A 24027-nucleotide genomic window follows, 5' to 3' on the forward strand; every position below is an offset into this window, starting at 1 on the left:
CGTGACCCAATTTTGGGTTCTGACCCACCAGTTGAGAACCACTTTTTTAGTAGGTGTGTATGTCCACATTGGAAGAATATATCTAAGGCGCTTTTAGTTTTTGCTTTTCAAAGTAAAAGCCTAGCTTTGCATTTATGTGGAGAAACTCACCTCGTTTTTACAGATTGCTTTTATACTGACATTGTCCAGGAGACAAAGAACCAGGTCACCTGCAGGGAGGTTTGTTGTTTTAAAACTTATTAAGAAAGACATGTTTGTGACAGCTAGGTGATGCAACCAACATGCAGCACACAGGAACCCGGTCTGAGAGCCATGACAGTGCGAGCCAGACCGGACTTGTGCTGCAGCCGTTACGCAGCAAACACGCACCCAGTCTGAAGTAGACTGGGAATAAACATTACAAGGGATGCTATGCAAGTAGCTCTCAGCCACTTTAACTTGATCAAAGAAGCTCTCACATGAAGAAAAACTGGAGGTCTAACATTTCATGGTGACCATCTGGATTCCTGTTGTGTTGTCTGGTCTAGAGGTAGGGCCGTAAAAATGGCTTATTGTCTTTAAGGCACAGCTACAAATAATGAAAGTGAAGTTTCCATTCAATATTTGCTCCTAGAGCCAAGCAAACACATCATTTAATGTAAGTTACAAAATGTCATACAAAAGTTTAGAGACAAATATTGGCTTGAGTCTATTTAAACAGCATTTAATCTAGCAATAGGTTTGTTTGTTCTCTTATGTCTCTCTCTCTCTGTCTCTCTCTCTGTGTGGTTGTGTGAGGGTGTGTGTGTGGGAGTGTGTGTGCTTACACAGTGGGGTATCCTCTTACACAACCCTTTCCATCTGGTGTTTGAGCTCTGTGTTGATTTTTGGCTGGACAAACTATTTTCCTACACTTACACACAAACACAAACACACCGTGCTTACCTGTTGGGCTGACCTCTGACAAAACCCCCTACATTTTAAAAGAATATCTGCAGATTACATGGTTTTATACACACTGAAAATCAGCTTTTTAGCAACTAGAGAGACACAGTCCTGTTGGTATACACCTTGCCTTTAAGGGATGTAAGGTATGCATTGCTGTAGTTGTAATGAAGTGTGACGAAAAGTACTGGATCAGTTATTTGTGGGTTTCCAAACACACTATAGTAGTGCACTTTTCTTTAATTATTCAACTCTTTTATATCATTCACATTTCTCACAGCCTCTTTATTGATGATATTTTATATGAAGAAGGACACACGCATAAAGGAGTTACTGTAAGAGTGATCAATGCCACTGATAGACTGGATTCGTATTCATTCTTTCTATGAATATCTTAGTAACACCTGAAATAGTGCTTCATAATTTAGTAATAATGTGCAATTTTACTGGACAATGCTGTGAGTTATGATTGTGATTACATTAAAATTCATAAATAGTTTCATGAGTCTACTTGGTTATCAAGAAAAAATCATTTCTTGACTCGAAACATAAAAATGTTTAGTAGCATAAAAAATGAAAAAATCTGAAGATTTTAGTTCTGCTTTCAAAATAACTAAAAAAAAAAAAAAGTTTTTCCCCTTCTGAAAATCAAATTACTATAAAGTTCTATAAAGTGCAGCAGTGATGCTGTAGAGATCTTAGGGTTTGCCATTTGGTCCAGATTTTTTGGACTTTTCAGTTTGATCCAAATCCAGATAACAGGCATGAAACCTCTCCAGGACCATGGTCTCTACCAAACAGCACGACCTTAGACTGACCACAAAAGGTGGTCTTGGTTCGGACCAAACTGAAAACATGGTCGGGTTAATTCCTAGTGTGAAAATATTATTTTGAAAGGTTCAAACCTTCATATCAATGGCAGGAAATTATGGCATGAGAATAAGAAAAAGGAAGTTCAACAACAAAACAAAATGAGCATACGGTCGTCTCCTTTCTTAAGGACTGTTGGTCAACTAACCATCCATCCATTTTCTATACCGCTTATCCCATTCAGGGTCGCGGGGGGGGGGGGCTGGAGCCTATCCCAGCTGTCACTGGGCAAGAGGCGGGGTTCACCCTTGATTGGTCGCCAGTCAATCGCAGGGCTCAACTAACCAATCAATGCAAACTTAGAGACACACAACCCACATAGTTATGATGATATTTCTCGTTTATCATGTAAAGTCTGTTAGTGTGTTTGCAATAATTACAGTGTGAAACCAAATAACTATGTACCAAAAGCACAATCCTTGGTCCAGCCAAGCCATAAAGGCTTTTCTGCTGGCAACTTTGTAAATCTGTCAAGGACAACTTAATACTAAATTATTTCAGTCAGGAGAGAAATTAAAAGCTAGTCATTCTTTTATTCACAGAAATGTTATAAATGTTATATAAAAGTTTTATGAAGAAGTGAGTGTCTTTGGCGTAAGACTCTGTTGTATGTCAGAAAGGGGTACAGGCCGTCAGATCAGGATAGGATACCCCCGGAGTCTTGACATTGGTGGGGGTGAGAGATGAGGAGAGGGAGGCGCTGAACTGACTTGAGGTTAGGGCGAGGGAAGCTGGGTAGAGAGAACTCTGATGCCACTGAGGAGTGAGGTGGCGACAGGGTTGGCAGAGGGATGCAGCGTTCAGCTAAGACGACTAAGTGCAGACTGACTGCAGTGTTTTAAGTGAGTAGACACCCATTATCAGCTGATCACCAGGTGGGAGTGAAAGTGATTTAGTGAATGAAAGGGTAAGAAATAGTCTACCTGCTTGAACTTCCACTGAGCCTCATTTGGAGCCTGTTATGTGATTGCAAAAAAAAAACACTCAGAAAATGTATGCTCATGTTTGGTATTCTTTTCTGCACTACCTCAACTTTATGAAATGACATTTTTTTATGTTGAACTTACTGTATTAGATATAGGATACCCCCCCCCCCCCCCCCCATTTCTTTTTAAATTTTCATTTGAAACAATATACTGTCATTTTTTCAAAGACATTACAAAATCACGCTTTCAACAGTAAGTGATTTAAATACAAAATGTTGCTTTGTTTTTATGCTATCATGTGACAAAAATAACAGATGATGAAATCACGCTGGCATGAGCATGGACCCTTAAGGGTTAACTGTGCAAGGCTCACCTGAAATTCTTTATTCTTCTCTTTATTTTGCAGAAACATCCCATTAGACTGACGGATGAATCCACTATTTTGAAAGCAACAGGACTAAAAGCAGGGTTTTTTTGATTTCCAATAGAAGGGATAAATTAAATAGAGATGTGGAACATTTTCAAAGTGAATATTTTGTGCATTGAAGGCATTTTAGACCAAAAACATCAAGCTGCATTGAGACTTCTCTAGGTTATATTCAAAGAAACGCCTTGTGAAAGTATCTGCAGATGAACATCTCTATAGAGAAGCATTGGTCTCAAGGGTCATTAAGTGGTCAGAGACTTTTTCCTTACTGTTTCTATCTTTCACAAAAGAAAAGCATCTCCCTTTAAATTACAGCCCACTATTTCTGTCATTAGAATTGTTTTTACCTCAGGAGAAAAACTCAGATATTTTTTGGTGTTTTTCCCCTTCTGTAAATGATTGTGCGGCAACGTTTCCTATTTGATGTTTACTACTTAAGCTGTTGTTTTGACTCTGGGGAAATGTATTCCTAAAATGTCATCTATATACAAAATCATCAACTTTTGCTGCAATACAAGCTGAAAACCTGAAAACTGATGGATGTAGAAAGAAACTTGTGGATGCATACAACCCTAAAGCGGTGGTTTTATTCGATTTGTTCATCATTTCTTGGAAACTTGTTTGGAGCTAGTGGTTTTCCAAATGAAAGAACTCAGACGTGCAAATATCACATCCTGGTTATGATACCTAGTTATCTTAAATGACTCAACAAACAGTTTAGTTAGGCCAGCTTTAGATGGAAGTTCACAATACTCAGGCTGTTTGACAGCATTGTCAAAATGGGTCTAAAAATGTCTGTGGATCAGTACATTTCTTCACTTACAGAGTCTTAAAAGATCCAACAATGCCAGTCACATTTAATTTCCATCCAAGTGTATCTCTTCTTTTCAGAATAAAAGGAACCATAAGGAAATGATGTGTTTTATGTCTTCCCTCTGCAGGAGCTGGAGGCTGGTCTCCTCTCACCTCAGACCGTTATCAGTGGTTGGAGGTCGACCTGGGCGAGCGCACAAAGATCACTGCTGTGGCCACTCAGGGACGCTACGGCAGCTCTGATTGGCTGTCGTCGTACCTCCTGATGTTCAGCGACACGGGACACAACTGGAAACAGTACAGACAGGAGGACAGCATCGGGGTGAGTGGACTCTCTTCATCCACATCACATCAGTAGGACGGTAATCTCTATCATACTCCATATAGCTACCTAACTTCAATCTACAGTTCATTTTTATGAGTCTGTATTTGTTTACAGTCATGTGTTTATTCCTCAGTGATCAATAAACGTCATTGCTTTGTGTCATTTATATAAAGTGATGTGCTGTGGAGCTGCTCCATCCTTTCCTGTTCAGATAAACTCAGACATCATGAGATTATCTCTTCATCTTTAATGTATGAACCGATGCTGAAGTTTTGCTGACTGTGCAGGTCTTTGCAGCTTCTGATCACGAACAGGGAGGCAGTAGACGACATGATTTTATACATCTGATAGTCTCTGTCTTTCTCTCTCTTTGGCATCTTAAAGTATCTATATTATGGTCAGAATAAAACTAAAGAACTGGATTCAATACATTTGATCATTGTCTCAGAGGACTGTTCCATAACAGGGACCTAGGACTGGATTAGAGTACAATTGAGCCCAAAGTCCATTTACTATGATCAGTAAGTCCACTTAAAGAGGTGGTCTTGGGCACAATAATGTGAACTCAAGAACTCAAGGTCTTTGGGAGATGTGAAGACATCTGTGCCCAAGTTCAGGGTGGTAGAGTCAATTCTACATGTTTCATCTCTCTTCAGAAACCACTGAATTCATTAACAGTGGGTCAGTTTCATCCTCTGAGATGAAGAAGGTTGTTTCTGGTGCCTTAAAAATGGTTAAAACATCTGCAGTAGCCTACTAGATGGATGCCAATGTCTACAAAGCACAAAAAATGTTAACCACAGTGTTGTCATAGTTGACTCCTCCTTCTTTTTCTTGGTTTATTAGCAAATCTTCTACCTTCTCAGATTTCCTGTGAAATTACAATAAATTGTTTTTACTGGTTACTAAACTTTGTTTGGTGCGCTTTAAACAAACTCTGGTCTGTTTTCCCAGATAGTCCGGTTTGTTTGGAGAGGTGTGAAAGCTCATGAGAACTCTGGTGTGGACTGAACAAGCAGAATCTGGTCCGAAATAAACAACACCAGGGTTCGCTTTCAAATGAACGATTTATATATGGGAGTAAATACACTCAAAAACATGTCAGTACCTCGCTCGGCGTCTGTGTAGCCATAGCAACAGTCTCTCGCTCAGATGTTGGCTCGACTTTTTTTTCGGTACCTATTCATTCGTCTCATGTAAAGAGCGACATGCTGGACAGCTCGCTGCTTTTCTGTCTGCTCATAATGCCCACAAACAAGAGCAGAAATTCCAAGACAGCATAAATTTGGTGTTGTTTCATTGTTTATGGAGAAGAAGACCAGCAGAAGGAGATAGATCTGATTTCGTCTTCTTCTGCGTCTCATCTTCCTCCTCACTGGTTTTGTTTGGGACAGCAGAGCCACAAACTTACGGTTTGTTTTGTTTGTGCAAGAGCAATGTAAATGCAAACCAGATCATAGGAAGTGCAGCAGTGTTGCAGTTGGAGTTCCAAACTGAACCGAGTCCCCCAGACTATCAGGTGTGAAAAGGACCTAAGATTCCTCACGTCATGGTAAAAACATTCTTTATTGCTGAACATCTGATCTAACCTCGCAAAGCAGATGGATACGCCCGTTTCCGTGTTTCTTACTGGCAAATCCATCTTGCAAAGCTCCCGTCTGAAGCGTTTGGGCCTGATTAGAAAGTGACAGGACCAATCAGCATCGAGGGGCAGTACTTTCGGGCGCGGCAGAGTCATGACGTATGCAAGCAGGGTCAACTTGACGACATTGCTTTGTTAAAAGAAGAACAAAAAGCCTTGTGTTGTGTTCTTTTCAAAAACAAGAAAAGTTGTGTACTGACATGTCTACAGTCGCCATGGCTCGCGTTATGCAGCTTTCTATGGAGTTTATTCCTCCCTAGTGGCGAACCTCGGCAACGGCTACGTCACGTGTTTTGTTGCTCTGATTGGCCCGTAAAGATGTGACAGGCAGAATGTTTATCCAATCACCCTCCAAGTTTTCTTTCAAAGGCCCTGTCCTTTCCCAAACGCCGTCTATGGGAGGTTTTCAAGATGAATGTGTGAAACAAATCCATCTGGCGTGCCTGGTTACATCTGATCCTAATCCATACACAAGCTGTCCTATGACAGGAGAGGTCAGCTTGTTTGGTTGAGGAGCAGTGCTAAAGGGCAACAAAATCATGCACATAAGGGTACCGAGGTCGAAGGTCAGGGCTTTATTCTGCAGGAGAAGGGCTATGAACTCTATGAGCTTATCCGGCTCCAGATCAGGCACTCTGCTGTGGGGTGCATGTCTGCATTGAACCTCTCATTGCAGAGATTTATCCCCCATCAATGAATCTCACCAGTGAACCTCAGATGTTGTATAAATGGTTTGCAAAACGGCCAAAATATGGCAAAAAAGTGGCAACAATGAGCAAAATATGGCCATGAAAAGGGGAAAAATTGGTTAAATGTGGCAAAAATGGTTTAAAAGTGGCAAAAGAGGGGCCAAAGTGGGTGGGAAAATGGTGATTGAGGTAACTGTTTGCCAGGAAACATGCTAGACCCAGTGTTACTGCTACAGCTCACATGCGTTGACATAATCAATAAATTGTAAGTAGTAAAGGTCCATTCTCTGGGTTTTTCAGGGGCCTGGCCAACTCTGTGGGAAGGCCTGGACACAGTCACTCCTAAAACCCTGGTCAACAAAAAGAAATCCAAACCCCAATGCCTTTAAATCAGCCTTGGTAATAGTGTTTCTCAAACTCATGGTAAATTCATTCCTTTTTTTATCATTGATCATCAACAATGGCAGAAACATGAAACAACATAAACATCCAGTCTGAAAAGCTCTGCTGGTCTCTGTAGGGCTGATTAATGAAAAACTCAGTGAGCCTTCACCTCTCCTCATGGTAGACACAACACTCGCCTTCAGCGTTTTCCTCGACCCACAAGTGTCGTGTTGGGCTTGTTTTTGTCCCACAGTGGTGATGCTACATGATTCTGTGTAGAGCTGCTAGAATACTGAACAGTTTTGAAGCTGTTTGTGTAGAAAGCAGGCACAGTGATGAATCCATGTCTGCAGAGAGCCAGTTTGAAAACCTGTTGGCGTTTCTGTCCTGGTAAGTGTTATTGGAGGTAAATGGCATAACAAATATGGAGAGACTGATATTTTCCTCCTTCTTGCTCTGACATTTATCCAGAGTAAAAATATAAATTTTGAAGCAGCTCAGAGAGCAGCTCTTGATTAGGAATCGAGCCGAGGCAATTTCCTGGTGTGGAGGGAATCCAGTTAGTCTGAGCGTTGAGGATCTTCCCACAGCTTAAAAACATGTTGATCTGACACTCTAAACACAACCCCAGTCACATTTCAGTGTCTCCACTTCTTTTACAAGTCAGTCTGGGCTTTCGAGTCTTTCAGAAGAGGAACTTAATGGTGCGAGATCACGGTCTAGTTCTGGGCCTCTGATTGTGGCTTAAAGGCCTGAAGACCAAAGAGGAAATATGCTGTTTTCTCTTTTTGTCTTTCCCTTTTTCCTCTGTGGCCTTTGGGTGCTTGAAAATATAGCAATCCATCTTTTCTTTATTGTCTCTCTCCTCTTTATCGCTTTGTTTCCTCCTGGCCTGGAGGGCCGAGGATGAGGACACGAGTGGAACCTTTTTTTTTATTTTTCCTGTTCTTCTCCAGTTTCCTCTCTCCTTTCATTTCCTCTTCTCATTTTCTGCTTATCGGCCTCTTACTCCCACCATGTCATTTTCCTTCCCTTTCATTTTGTCCTTCTGTCATTTCCTTTTTTACTCTCTTTTCTATATCTCCACTGTGCTTTTTCTCTTTAGTTTTTGGTTCTTTTCCTCTCCCCTGTCCTTCACTTTCACATTTAATCCCTCTCACTGTGTCTCTTTCACTCCCTGAGTCAAAGGGTCGTCTTTAAGACTTTATTTTTATACAAAAGTAAATGAAATTCTTTGCTTCACTCAGTGTTATTGTTGGTTTGGATTCTCTGCTGGTTGGCTCATTGATGTGAGGTTAGAATTCACTAAATACTTTTCTTCTTGATCCTCAATAGTTATCTATCACACAGCTTTTACAGCACACTTTTACACTTTCATAAAAGAGAAGGAAAGTGTCAACTGACTGAATTTGACATTGAAGCCTGCAGCAGTGTACATAATGTACTTTACAACCTCCTTGTAATTTTTCTGAAAATATTTTGAACCAAAAGAAGGAGATCATTGGAAATAACTGCCAGGTTCAACTTTAGTTAAATCACATGTCAGGAAAAAAACAGCTCTATTAGCTGATATTTACCTGTTACACATAGGTGGTGATAAAGCGGCCATCAGGGCAAAGAAGTTGAGGTTTTGTATGCTTTCACAACAGATGCTTTAGACTAGAGGTCAATGTCTGCATAAGCACCGAACCACTAAAAATGACTGGAAACGCTGGAGTATATATGCCAAGCCTGTATGTGGCGCTGTCTTGCTGCCATGAAAATGCACTAAAAGAGAGAAGAAGCTTATAGAAAATGAACACAAACTTTCTTGCAGTTGCCCTTCTGGATTTAAGCTCATCTGGTGTCTGCTGTTCTCAGTGGTGGTAAAGGAGCATCAGATTTTGCTGTAAAAGCCATACGAAGCTCAGTAGCTTCTGCAGTAAGAGCGCAACCCCGTAATCCACTATTGTTGTTTTGGTTTGATATGCACATGCAGGTTACTCTCTCTGCGATGTAATCATTTCAAGGAAGATGCAGTTAGCTGTCCACACGGAGACGAAACCGTAAGCGTTTGCAGATTTGTTCACTCTGGGACCCGGTTTCATAAAGGAGTGTTTACAGCCTCCTAAAACGCTGTTTCCGTGTGGATGAAATGCCGATACAACAAAAGACTTTTGCGTATAATCCTGAATTCGTCTCTGTGTGAACGGGGCCTTAGCTAAACTTTAGCTCCACCGTCTCAACAGGTAAGATTCATGAGCTGCTGTTGTCCTTAATGGCTTTTCTCTAAAGCAGTGGTTTTCAAATTTTATTTGCCCAAGGCACACCTAAGGATAAGCCATAATCTCAAGGCACACCATATTTGAACTGATATGGAATAGACTTTTTAAATAATGTTACAGTCGGCCTAAAAGGGGAGATAAAGGGGAGAACTTTCTGGGGCCCAGCCAACTGGGGGGTCATGAAGATGGCAAAATTGGGCAAGAAATGGCAAAAAAAGGTCAGAAATGGCAGAAAATTGGTAAAAAAAAAAAAAATTGTGGCCAAACAATGGGTTAAAATTTGTAAAAACATGTTGAAAGTGTCAAAATAATGGCAATAATGGGCTACAAGTGGCTTTAAAGGGTTTAATGTTGTAAATAAGTGGTAAAAATGAGTTGAAGTGATAACAAAGGGAAAAACTGGGCAAAAAAGTGGTTAAACAAAGGCAAAAGTGGGTGAAAATTGACTAAAAGGTGGCATAAATGGGTTGAAAGTGTCAAAAAGGTGGCAAAATAGATCACAAGTGGCAGAAAAGTGGCAAAAAGGGTTAAAGTTGCATTGAAGTGGTGAAAAGGAGTTAAAAGTGATTAAGAAGGAGTAAAAAATGGCCAAACATGAGCAAAAAGTGGCGAAAAGGTTGCAAAAATTGGCTAAATGTGGCAAAAGTTCCAAAAAAGTGGCAAAAAATGGGTCAAAAGTGATAAAAAGCAGTGGCAAACATGCAAAAAAATCAGCCAAGTGGTTTAAGCTGTCAAAAGAACCAATCCAATTGACCAGAAATTAGCTTGCCATGCTTTTCAGCTCTAAATGAGGTAACTATTAGCCAGGATGCTAGCACCTATGCTACTGATCCAACTCATATACACTGATATCATCAATAAATCACAACTGGGGAGGGCCCATTCTCTGGGGTTTTTCCAGGCAGATCTGTGGACAGGCCTGATTACAGTTCTTGCCATAAAGTCGTAGTAATAACGTATGGTTGAACAAGTTACCAAGGCACACCTAGACTTGCCTCAAGGCACACTAGTGTGCCCTGCCACACCATCTGAGAACCACTACTCTAAAGCATACAGACGGGTTTCATTTTAAAAGTTGTCCTGTCTTTATATTAAGTCCATGTGACTTGATTTCTGAGGTGGGGAACTAAAACTGAAAGCAGTTTCGGCAATGACCGATGAAACACATCACGCAAGATAAGAGACACTGAGCCAGAGCACGGTGGAACAAGCTATAACAAGAAGCTGCAGAGGCTCAGTGAACAGATCTCTAACATTAAAACTGGTCCAAAGACAGATTCATGCTTCATTTTTACCGATCCAGGGCTCTGCAGACCGATGCACTCAGACGCTTGTTAAGAACCGATCCATATCAGTTTATCTTTACACCGATATTGATTGCCTGTGTCTGCATGTTATTTTAATGCTGAAGTAAATAAATCTAAAATTTTGCATCTGGCTGCCACTTCAATTAGTGTATTTATACAGCAAAAGTTAGTGTAAAATACTTTACAAAGAGGGTAGCTCTAGGCCGTACTCTTTGATATATTAGTCAAAGACATAGAGCCAACATTATTCACAGTGGGCTCAGCAATATGCAACATGTAACAGTGACTTCCTTTAAACAGGCATCACTTTGAGCAGAATCAGACTCATGTTGAGCACTCATCTGCCGAGGCCGTGTTAGGATATAAAGGAATGGAGGCAAATACAGAAACAGCGAGAGAGAGGGAGATGCAGGAAGAAGAGGGAGATGCAGGAGGAAAGAGAGTGGACAAATGTTAAAAGGAGACTGAGATGAAAAAGAGAAAGGTAGATGAGGAAAGAGAGAAAAGGGAAATGCAGAAAAACAGGGAGGTAGAGGGAGGTAAAGATATTGAGGGACACTGAAAAAGAAGAAGGACATGGAGGAAGGAAAAAGAGATAAGGCAATGTAGAAAGAAGAGAACATGAAATGCAGAAAAAGGAGGGAAGTAAATGCAGGAGGACAGGAGAGCAAAAGAGAGAGAGAAAGAAAAGGGGGTGCAGAAAAAGAGGAGGGTGATGCAGGAAGAAGGAAAAGGAAGATGCAGAAAAGGAAAGAGGGAATACAGAAAAAAGGGAGATGCAGAAGGAGAAAGATGCAGACAGGTAGAAGAGCTAGATGCAGAAAAAGATATACAGGAAAAGAGAAGTTGGAAATGCAGAAGCATTGAGGCAAATGAAGAAGAGACTGAGATCAAGAAGAAGAGAAAAGTAGATGCAGAAGGAAAGGAACTGTCAAGATGAAAGGTCATGATGTGAATCTGTGTATGGGAGAGAGTTTGCTAACTGTACCCATCACCAGGAAGTGACAGTATGGATGCCAAAATATTGTTTCTTCTTTTCCTAAAATATCTGAAATGTTGTGAATAAAGCAGAAATATGTGAGAAGAGCTGTCTCCAGTTTGATCTACCTTCTCAAACGTTTCAGGAGCAGAAAGTTAAATCCCTGTGATTGACATTGAACAACTTTTCAAGTTTATTTTAGGGCAATGAGCGGTGCGTCATCATCATATGAGGGGATCTGACTCCACTCTCACGATCACAGAGGAATTAATGTGTTAATTACGTGTCTAAGCTTTCATTCAGCAGAGGGAGAGCCTGTTAACCTGCATGTCAGCTTCAAGGCAGGGATGTAATTAGGATGGATGGCCAGATGGAGGGATGGAAGAGAGAGAGAAGGATGAAGAAAGCGATTTATCAGGACGACAGAGACGATCAGTTTTATGTTCGTGGTCCAAATTCTGCAGAAATAAGACTCTAGTATAAAGCAGGTTAATGTGTATTAATCCGTTCTGACAAAGTTTCTGGTGCCTTCTGTTAGAGCTGCTTTCATTCTCCATCTGTTCATCAGACGCAGCTAAGAGTACCCAGCATGCTCTGCTCCCTGTACAGCAGAAATATAGTGTGGCTCTAATGCAGCACATTAGCTCGATTGCCTTCAGTTACACCTGTTCTGAAATGCTTTAATTTCTGATTCATCTTAGAGTTAAATAATAGAGTAAGATTAATGTTTAACACAAAGGGAGAAGGACCAGGAATATTTTAGATTCAACTTTGTCCACATTTTTCAGTTTTGCTCCCTTTACTGAAGACTCAGTCTGAGATAAATGCTTGCCTTGTCATTTTATTTCAGTCTATTTTGATTATTTTTGCTTTAAGGGTGAGTTTTTATCCTTCGAATTAATGAGATCAACAACACTGGAATAGACCAGATTGAGTTTTTTGGGCACTTTGATTTTAGATTTTTAAATATTTATTCTGGGGGATTTTTGATTTATGATTTTGATTGTAGCTGGCCTTTTCTTAGAATAATGTTCTAGTTTATTAAGGCAAAATAACAGTTTTAATGTGATGTAAAATCATATTCTTACTTAGCTAGTATGTGATCTTTCAGCTAAATGGTAAAAACATAATAACCCTCATTGATGAGCCCCAGAATTAGTCAGTCAGTTAACTAATTAGAGAGGATGCTGAGTCAGCCATTGTCTTCGCGTCGGCTATTTTTATTCTTCCATATACTGACTAACTATTCCTTCATATTTTATCGTATTGACATCATTCAAACTTTGTTGATTTCAGCTTCTCTCAGGTTCAGTTGCTATGACGTTTCACATTTCTAACTTTTATACTTTTGGAATTATTTAACTTTATTTAAACAATGTCGAACACATGGGAAAATTCCTCAAAATGCACTGTCTTCAGTTATTTATAACTGTGGTTAATCTAATGTTATTTTAACTATTCTACTATTACACTCTTAAGCTTTTTCTGCTTGTTTCAGCTATATTCAATACTTTTTTGTATTTATACTTTTTCAACTATTCTGCTTTTTCTCAGAACTTTTTAACGTAATTTTTAAAGGGAAAACTCTTCAAATCCTCTTTAACCTTTTGAATTTTAAGGCTTATAACTTTGGTTTTCTCCCATGTACAGACTTTATTCTTGCTTTAAAATGCAGACAAACCCTTCAGCTATTTAGGAATGATTAGAATTATTGATATCATGGAACTATCAAAGTAAACAACGTTCATGCCAATTTTGGCTATCATTTATACTTTTATAATTTTTTCAGCAGTGTTTTCCATGCACCTCTTTTTCTGCAAGAACAGCCATTTTTATCTAGTTTTTAATTGTTTATAAATTTTCACTTCTGGCCCTTAATCCTGTCCAGTTTCTCCATTTTAAACTGTAACACAGCTGCCTGCCACTAGCAGCAACAGTAGCGTTAGTTAAGGTAACTCTCCCTGCAACCAAGTGTAAACAACCTTTAACTGGTAGCTCCGATAGCATCTTGTACAAACATTTTAGCACTTTTCTTCAATACAATACAAAAGGAGAAACTGTGAATAGGCTGTGTCAGGTTAAACTCACCTAACACTAAAGCTTGGAGCTCAGAAATTTGGACATTAACCCACAAAGAGGACCTAATATTAAGGTGATAGAGTTTACCGACTGCCACTGAGATGCTGTTTAAAAAAGTGCTCAGTCTTAGACTTGTCGACTAAATGCTGTTATGATTTGTCTTTAATCAGATGTGAAATTATTTGCCTTGAGTTTTGATTTGTTTAATGTGTTTTTCAAATAAAGTTATGGGTTATTTATCTAATAAGGTGCCTTAATAGATGAACAATAACCCAAAACTTTATTTAAAAAAATGCAATAAACGAATCAAAACTCATAGATTACAGTGATGCAGGAATATATTTGGTCTATTAAGTTGATTTTCACCAGTGTTTCCATTTCTGAAGTAGTTCAGAACAGTGCTACGTCCATCCTGTAACAATTATTTGTGTTTGCCAGTTTTAACACAGCTTTGTATGCCAAAGTTTCTACGGTCGGTTACTGAAAAGGAACACTTGCAGTGTGCACAAAACACAGCATATTGTTGCCTTTAGAAGGGAGCTGTAGGGCCCAGGTATCTTTACTATGCAATAAACACTGAATGAGATTTCTGATTTTGATTTCCAAAGAGTTTGGCGTGGATAGTTCAACCTTGTCTTTTAAATTTAAGACTAAGAACACAATACTTTTGAGTTTTTCCAAGGAACATTAATGATAGACCTGTCCCACCTGATACACTGTCATACATTTAGATTTACAAGTAAGTTAAGTGTTGGGCTTAAATTAGCCAGCATGGTTTTTTATGTAAAGTGTAGGTGTGAAAAAAATGTACGACTACTGTACTCAAATAAAAGTGCCGTTATTTGCTAAAATTAATCCTTGTTTGTAATCATAACATGAGAGAATGGATCAACCAGGTTTTCCAGGTAGAGTCACACCTTCATGATAAAATAAAACAGCTGTTTTGGGATGTGTTGTGGAATCATTCTCTTTTATGAGTATTGGACTCAAGTAAAAGTACAGTTACTCTGGTTAAAACTACCCTAAGTAGATGTAAAATTACTGATTTCAAAAGGTACTTAAAAAAGAAAAAGTACCCAACAAAACCACTCTGTTACAGTGATTTGAGTTTATGTAATTAGTTACTTCCATCTCTGTGTATGAGATTGATACCTAACTATTATATGTATATAAATGTCCTTATTGTGTGTGTGTGTTTCCAGTATTTTCCAGGTAACAGTAATGCCGACAGCGTGGTTCAGTACAAACTGCAGCAGGCGGTGATTGCTCGCTTCCTCCGCCTCATCCCTCTGGACTGGAACCCCAGCGGGAGGATCGGGCTGCGGCTGGAGGCCTACGGATGTCCTTACAGTGAGTGTTTTTGTCTTTATCGGTCTGACTGGAGTCTTTAGAGGTGTCATCAAACTGAAATATCACTGCACTGGTTTTATCTAAATGAGGTCATTTAGATAAAACACAACTGAGGGGCTGAGTTGGTTTACTGTCCTCTCAGGAAATTAAGTTTTCTTGTAGAATTTAAAATGCAAATCACTACAAGTTACTGTGGAATCAGCATCTCAACAACCAGTACACATGAGGTTGAATTTGTATTGAAACAATCATTGAAAATCATAGTTAATTAGTTTTTGTGCTTACTCACAGATAAAAGAACAGTTTGTTCTACCTGCTGCATCTAATTTCATGAGCTTTGTTTGTATCAAAGACTGATTATGACATTATCTTCATTAAATCTGCTCCCTTTATGTAAATCAGGACTCAGTGAAGAAACAGAATCAGTTTTATACAGTTTGTCTATTGCAGTGGTTTTTAAACTTTTTTTTCTTGCCCAAGGCACAACTAAGATCAAGACAAAATCTGGAGGCATACAATGTTCATATGCATGCAAATCAGCCTCTTTAACATGTGTTTTAGTGTCGTTAGTTGATGTTTCACTGCAGCATTAACAAAACCTTAAAGAACACCAAGTTACAGTACCTCAAAGCACAACAGTGTACAGCAGCAGACTGCTTAGGAACCACTGGTTCAGTGGTAAATAAGAGAAAACAGAAAAATATGAAGTGAAGGACAAAAGAAAATATAGATTTTTAACCAACATGATGAAAGATGACATACTGTAATATAATATAGATGTGTTTCTAAAGTGAGAGGCTGTGCTGTTGTGCAGGAGTGTGAAATTCTGAACAGAAATTGCAGAGCAGGTGTTTTTAAATATTTTGTCATGTCAGCATTAACTCCCTGCTGTGTCTGCCCTGATTTCTCTCCTGCTTTCATTCTTTATTCCCTATTTTGTCCTTCATTAAAGCACAGCATGTTCATTAAAATAACAAACAGACCACACATTTACATACATGCACAGAGACATTTATCAAAGAGTAAATATTAATATCCAAACATAATTTGACTGAGTTTTTGCCTGACATCTATCTAAAGCCACTGCTCTAGAGCCCTTCTATCTCCCTGCACTAATGCTAAAGGATGATTTACAATTAAAACCATTGTGTGTCCTTTAAATCTCTGCTTGCATGTCTTTCCCATGAGAGGAGACTGATGATGAACCACATTAATGGATTTTCATAAATAGCCTGTTCGGAAAGGTTATTTAAGGAAACAGCAGAGAGTTGTGTAAAATGTTTATCAGCTGTGTTTTCTGTTGTTAAACTAATGCAGCATGCACAGCAGTATCCTCACTGGGAAACAAATGTAATAAATGCTCAGGAGAGCTGAAATAAAGCCGTTGGTATCAAACGCTTTACCACTGTGTGAAAAATGGATCATGGTATTAGCCTGCCATTGATGCAGTAAAATGGAAAAGTGCACAGCACTTGGCTGTCATTAAAAGTCGATTTCATACTGAAAAAAGAGCAGTAGCAGGTATTTACACTAGATCAGTGAAATCCCTACAGGAACAACTCAAAGTGGACCCTTAATGTGGTGGAAAATAATCCGGAAAAACGGTAAACAAAAGAGCGATGAGAGATTATTGTAGAGGCCTGAGAATGAAGTGTAGGAATACTTTGGCACTAGATGGTGGTCACTTGAGTGAAAAAGGCTTTTTTTCTTCTTTTTATTGTTTTTGTCTTTGATAACTCGGTAATCTGGAACCACTTTACATTAGCTAAAGATTTCCGACTGCCTATAAGATAAGATAAGATAAGATAAGATAAGATAAGATAAAACTTTATTGATCTCCAGAGAGGATCTTCTGGCATCACAGTAACACAGCAAAAGAGAAAAATGGTAAACACAGTAGAATTGAATAAGAATAAGAAACATAAATAAATACTAGATAAAATAATAAATATTTTGCACATTTTGTGCAGTCAATAGCAATTAAAGTGACCCATGTTGTGCAAAGTGACATGGTCCACTGATTAGCAGCAAATAATATATAGAGCAGTGATATGATCTGAACACTGTGTAGTGCAAAATGGTCCAATAAGAATGGGATGTTATATTTGCAATATGGAGGAGCAAGATTAATAGATAATGCAAAGATATAAAGAAACAGGGTACCATACTGGTACTGTAGCATGAATATTAATATCAGTTATGAATATTTATGAAGTGATGCGAAGTCACCAGTATACATGGTCACCTGCTGAAGCCAGCCATCATTTTTGCAGGTGTATTTGATTTAGGCTTAATCTTTAAATTAAAATATTGATTAGTTTCAGTCACATTTAGTCAGTTTTAATCTTTATAGTATGAGAAGTTGTAGTGAACAAAAACTCAAAATTTTGGACTGATTTATTCAAACTGTAAAAAGTGGTGAATATGTAAAAATGTGTTTTAATCTACTATTAATGCTTAATTGATTTAAAATGCATTGATAAAATATTTAAATACTTTTTATGCACTGTGGAGAAAAATCATTGTAATGTTTAAAAGTTCAGCACTAATGGATTAGTTCCTTTCAGTCTCTTCTCTGGAAACCTGTAATGTGTTACAACGCACATATAATGCTTCATAACCATAGTTAGAAGCCTTCATGAGTATTTATAATGCCTTATAACAGTAAGCATAGCTTATTATGATACCAGTGTCCATTATGACTTACAACTACATGCACTATAACACATTATAAGTCATTATAGACACTGGCATTATAAGTAGTTGTGATGCCTGTTATAAGGCATTATAAATAATCATGACTGTTTTTAATGTGTTAAAACTGACTATAATGCTGTATAACCATAAGTATACTTACAATAAGTTATATTGCATTATAGAGAGGGGGGCATAGAAAGTGTTACCAGAAAGGTTGTCACCAAATATTTTTAGCTGATTGAACTGACACTCTGATAATATTTCAGTTAGGTTTGAAGTCTGAAACAGACTTTATCTAAACCAGTCTGACTGACATGTTTGTCTCTGTGCAGTGACATTAACCCTTCATAAGATGTGGTAATTGTAGACTTGGTTTATCCGTTTCTCTGATTGGTGCTCCTGCTGCTGTGTTCACTCTCCCATCTACTCTTTCACTGCCTCTGCTACATGCGCATGCTGCATTTCCAGTCTGTGTATGTTCTCCCTAATGGAGTGACACCTGCAAGCTTGTTCATGCAGACACCTCTAGCAGCACAGAATGGAACAGGAAGGGGGCATCCCCAAACTGTTCCCACAAAGTTGGAGCATGGAATTGTCCAAAATCTCTTGGTATGCTGAAGCATTCACAGTTCCTTTCACTGGAACTAAGGGGCCAAGTCCAGCTCCTGAAAAACAAGCCCACACCATAATCCCCCTCCACCAAACTTTACACTTGGCACAATGCAGTCAGACAAGTACCGTTCTCCTGGCAACTGCCAAACCCAGACTCGTCCATCAGATTGCCAGATGGAGAATCGCGATTCATCACTCCAGAGAAGGCATCTCCACTGCTCTAGAGTCCAGTGGTGGCGTGCTTTACTCCACTGCATCTGACGCTTTGCATTGCACTTGGTGATGTATGACTTGGATGCAGCTGCTGCATGCAGTGCCATGGAAACCCATTCCATGAAGCTCTCTACACACTGTTCTTGAGCTAAGGTCTGTAGCGATTGACTCTGCAGAAAGTTGGTTTGTTATAATACCACTGACAGTTGACTGTGGAATATTTAGGAGCGAGGAAATTTCACAACTGGACTCGCTGCACAGGTGGCATCCTATCACAGTACCACGCTGAAATTCACTGAGCTCCTGAGAGCGAGCCATTCTTTCACAAATGTCTGTAGAAACAGTTTGCATGCCTAGGTGCTTGATTTTATACACCTGTGGACATGGAAGTGATTGGAACACCTGATTTCAATTATTTGGATGGGTGAGTGAGTACTTTTGGCAATATAGAGTGCATTGTTTTATGTATGTATGTTGTAATGTATGTTCTGGTTTTGCTGCACCACTCTCACTATTGCCATTTTAGCAAAAAAAAAGAAGAACTTGATTGTGCAAAAATCAATGAAATTGTAAGTCCTTATGTGATACATTGAGAAGATAAAAGTTTACAAATGTATTTATTCATCAGGGGAAATATGAGAAATGTCTTGTCTAAAGCATTATTCCACTTCTCTATAAGGAATTAAAACTCTTGGAGCTTAATAACCTGTCAGCTGCAGAACTGATGGGAAAGTAAAAACACACCCATTGCTTGTACCTGTCACAGAATGTTTTCCTATTATAAGAGAGGCTGTAGGGCATGCTGTTTCACCCTTGTTATGAGCCACATCAATAATGATACATAAATAAGCACCAATCTGTTGTTGTCACTCTTAAAGAGATACTTGTACTGTGATAAAGCATAATAATGTTGGACTTAATGGGTGCATTGAGCTGCTGTATAGATCCTTAAAGGAAGAGGATGACCCTGGAGTTATCTTTCTGCACTGTAATCAGCAGGAAATATACTGTACAATCCAATAAGAGCATTACTGCAAACCCAGTGGTTGTGCTTTTGTCTGAGCCCTGGCATTACAGAGTCAAAGACGTGCCAAGTTCATTAAAAAATACTCACTGAGAGAAAGTAGGCTGAAAAGGAAGTAGATGCTGAACTCAGCTGATGGGCTTTTTTGACAATTCAGTTTTGGGAGATCGTTTTTCACAGCCTGCGAAACAATCAAAGACCACTCTTTGCTTAACCTCGACTCACCTCGGCTGAAAATTCAGAAAGCAAGGAAGACTGAGGGGAAATTTATTGATAGAAATTGATAAAGTGAAATCATATTTAGACTTTTTCTTTGCTTTGCCAAAACTATCCTGCACAAAAGATGAAGAAGTAGTTGTTTTCTTAGAAAAAGCCACCAGGGGACAAGTCCACTGGTTTCTATGGACAGATTTTTGAGTTTCTACACGATGTTGAAATGTCATGTGGTTGGAAAACAACTAGAGGTAGAAAATGTAGCCAATTGCAGCTAAAAGTCAAGTAAGATCAGAAAGTTATGGCTCTTCTTGAAGCCTTCAAACTTTGCGAAGTCAGTGGATCTGCTATATTAGATGGATTCAACTCGTAAAGTTTCAAGCCAATATGCCATTTTCAAATTAGAGGATGACCGAGCAATCAGCATCATTTGAGGAGGAAAAGGCAATAGCTTTGGGTGTGATTTGGCGGTACTGTGAACATTTAAACTGTGGTCATTGTTGGAGAGATTAGCATTAGCATGTTTGATTCACTTACTGGCTCCACTGATAGTGAACAATTATAACGCCTGGCTGCAAACCTCCCTGGGGTTGCACACAGCTGCTAAATTGTGTTTTTTCTGCTCTAATTGGCCTTTCATGTATGAGACAGAAGTCAGAATTTTGTTTTGGTGAAAGGTTCTACCCTTCCTAAACACTGGTTTGTGCTGTTGCCCACATAAAGGTGACATATATCCCATGCCATGGATATGTGAAATGGTCTATCTGGCCTGTCAGGTTAGAAGCCTTCTTTAGTTCCTTTCATTTGCTGGGCAGCACGAGTTTACTTACAGCAGTGGTTCCCAAACTGTCTCTGTTGGGCTCCCTTTGACAGAAGAAAATATTTTCAGGCCCCCTGCCCCACACTGAACACAAGTTAAAAAAGTTTAAAAACTTTTCAACCTTAAATCGTCTCCACCTACTGTTTTTTTCCTCTGGAAACCCTCTGTTGTACCGTACTAATGATGCCATCCACGCCTTTGTAGCTCTTACAGAATGTTTTCTTGCAAGCCTGGAACTTGTCTGACTTTCCAGGGTCGTTAAATATTAAATCCACACCAGTAACTCCAATACTGGACGTCTTTTATCCAATCATAATCCATTTTTTGATTGATCCTGCAGTTAGCCAGTTAGCCATGCTTTGCCAAACAGCACATGTGCACAGATTTTGAAACGGGATGAGAGCCTGAATGGTTCACAATAGAGAGAAAGAGACACAGAGAGGCAGTAACATGTCCCTCAGAGTCATTGCATTTAAAAAACATTCAAATTCCTAAAAGTGCAAGGACTTTTTTTGTTAAAAATGTGAATATTTTGAAGACTTTTTGTCCCAGAATGATGATTTTTTTTAATTCTTTGATCTCAAAGAGGTTGGTGAACAAGTTTGTGCTGAAAAACTTGTCTTTATTGTCCCAGAACTTTTTAAAAATTCAAGTGACATTGCAGCAGCACATCTGCTTAAAACCTGGGTAGTCCCAAAAAAAAAGATGTAGAGAGCTTGACTGTGCACCACAGGGTCGATGTTTTACAAGCTTTTTAAGACAAAATGTCCCGACGAGACACAATGGTTAAAAATCAGCTGAAAACACACTGTCATTCAGGATTTTTGTGGACGAATACCTTTGTTTTTAGAGTTCACTACAACATAAAATCTCAGAATTTTGTAGAAATAACAACAAACATCACCTTCAACAGAGTTTTACACTACAGAAAGTAAAAATTTTAATGAACGTCTTTAAGACTAAAACTGTCACTGTCACTCTCATGTCATTTTCAATGTCCAGCTTTGAGTTGTATTTTGGCTTCATTGAGGCTACAGGAGAAAAATCTGTGTCACACAAGTAGGGTGTCCTAAAAGAGAGAAGCATGGCCCGGGCTCTCCTGCCTAGCAGTGGGTCCTCCTTTTCCACTCCAATCCAAAATGAAGAAAAAGTCTTGGACTAGAGCTGCAACCTCATCGTTGAATCTGAGGTGACAGGCCGTGCCCTCCTCTGTCCCGACGCCTCTTTCCCCTTGGGAAGGTTTACGACCCACTTTGGGAACCACTAAAGGCGGTCTTACACCTAACGACTTTTCCTCTGATTTCAGGGTCACAGACAAAATTCCAAAGTTGGAGTAAAATCATGGGAGTCTTGCTAAAGTCACAGCTCACTCCTGTTGTCTCAGTCGTTCATTTTAAGGTGGTCTTTCTTCGGTCTTGGCATTACCACAATATCAAATGTGTTTGATACTGTCAAAGGTCTTAAGTCTGGCTGTATGCAAATTGTGTTTCTCAGTGACATGACCATTGTCCACAACTAATGGGGGCCGGTGTTGTGCATGGACACATTAATTCACTTCATGCAACAAAACATGAGCGTGAGCGTAGATCATTCTAGAGCTGCTGAATGTCGGCTCAGATCTCAAGAAATTGAAAATGTTTCTGCTCAGAGCTGCAGTCAGATCTCTGCACCTGTGTGTTTGTGTACTTTGTCTGTCAATTCATTCCAGGCTGACATAACAGTTACGGTAAACCACCACTGGGATTTTCAAATTAAAAGTCTGATCAGTTTGTTTCAGTGATGAGACGACTTGCATTTTCATTCTGTACTTTTATTCTGAAGTGTTTCCAGGATAGTTCCTCGGTTGTTGCAGTAACTTGCAAAGTTGCTTCAGTGTTGAACTTTTCTTTCATTTCAGTGTGAATGATTTAAACACAGGATTATAAGAGATATTAAGTCAAATGCGCTCTCCATCTCCTTCTACATCTTGTTCCTTGCTCAAAGATTTACTTGTTAATTTCCACAAAATGCATGACAGGAAATAATCTGAAAAGGAGGAACCTAGTCTTGTAGTTAGTGACCCACAGTCTTTGCAAAATCTCAGTCTGAGACTAAAAACTCAACGGTTTGCCGACAAATTGCCTTTAGATGTGAGAGGGTCTCAGATGTCAGTCTTTTTATTCTTTTGAGAGTTTAAGTAAAGTCCTCTGGTGTACGGCTTGCGTATCTTGCCGTGACTCTCCCAGTGCTGAGGTTTCTTAAACCTTATTCAGTATTATCTCAGTGGTCGACCATCCTTGTCACAACCAAAGACAACTTAAGGAGAAACCCAACGTCAATAGTGGAGAAAAACTCAAGGCATAAATACTCTTGATGGTAAGATTTGGGGATTGGATGCTGAGATTTGTCAGATGGTTTCTGATCGAGCATCAGGGTTATCTTTCACCCTCTGGAAGAGCTGAAGACATTATCAATGCTAATATAGTTTAAATGCTGTGTGCAGATATGTGGTAGCAGAGGAGCCCAGATTCAGTTGAATGTTAAAAGTGCTCTTGTCTCTTTTCTGCAGTTCATAGCTGGTGATTTAGCATGAAAACCCCCTCAAGTCCCTTAACAAATACATGATAGGACATTTTATAATTCATAATTATAATACATTGCTCCAGGGTGTATAAATTTTATTTTTCCCGTATTTTTTTCTGTCTCTTTTTACTTGTATCATTTTGTTTTTCTTTTTTTCTCCTTAATGTTCAAGCCTAGAAATATGCAACCAGGACTTTTTGTTGCTTTTTGCCCTCTCTATTGCAAAACTGAACCAAACTGGGACCTCTGTCCTTACACCTCTTGCTGGTGCTAATTTCTGATTCGAGAGGATTTTTTTTTACCTGCCAAAATTGTCATGACAGTCCGTAGTGAATTACAGATGCTCTCTGCTAACCAAGCTGGCACAACTTAAACCGATAACTTGTCTATCTTTCCCCAGTCCCCTTTCCAGCTCAACCCTCTTTACTAAATATGGTTGTTTTTGGCTTGTTAGAAGAAAAATCAAGCCAGTGATAGACAAAATGCCCAAACTCAAGGGTTTAGAGCAGCTGTCAACAACCCAATGGCTGATTCCAAACTGGCACAATCCATGTACTTTTGACAGTGTTGGATGCAACTGCAATTTCACAGCAAAAGGCAGAATTTACGCCCAGTTCTAGTTGATTTTGTTGTGTTTGGTTTGTAGCAGTAGATTATGAAAGGACCTTGGAAACCTTATTAGTACTTAAGAAAATATTCACAGCAACTGTGGCACATTTTCATGTTTGGAAATCCTCTGAAGACAGCAGGACAGTCCTACACAGTGGAAGAAAAATGTCAAATTAACAATAGTAGAGCCCACAGATGGTAAAGACAAATGTTCCCTGTTAATGAAGCTTTGTTCTTTGTTTAATTTTCTGATTTCTTTGTTTTAATGTTTCTGTTCATGGTGTTGGGACTCACTGGT

General features: G+C 39.1%; 1 protein-coding gene across 1 annotated transcript in view; it reads left to right on the forward strand.

The window, feature by feature from the left end:
* The window catches only part of LOC121520599 (contactin-associated protein-like 4), a 222844-nt gene that overhangs the window by 65539 nt on the left and 133278 nt on the right, over positions 1–24027 (forward strand). The window contains exons 3-4 of the mRNA XM_041804138.1: positions 4089–4282; positions 14832–14979. Coding sequence (XP_041660072.1) covers positions 4089–4282; positions 14832–14979 — 342 coding nt within the window. The remainder of the gene's footprint in view (positions 1–4088; positions 4283–14831; positions 14980–24027) is intronic.

The sequence above is a fragment of the Cheilinus undulatus genome, linkage group 13 (assembly GCF_018320785.1).
Source record: "Cheilinus undulatus linkage group 13, ASM1832078v1, whole genome shotgun sequence".
Taxonomy (NCBI): Eukaryota; Metazoa; Chordata; class Actinopteri; order Labriformes; family Labridae; genus Cheilinus; species Cheilinus undulatus.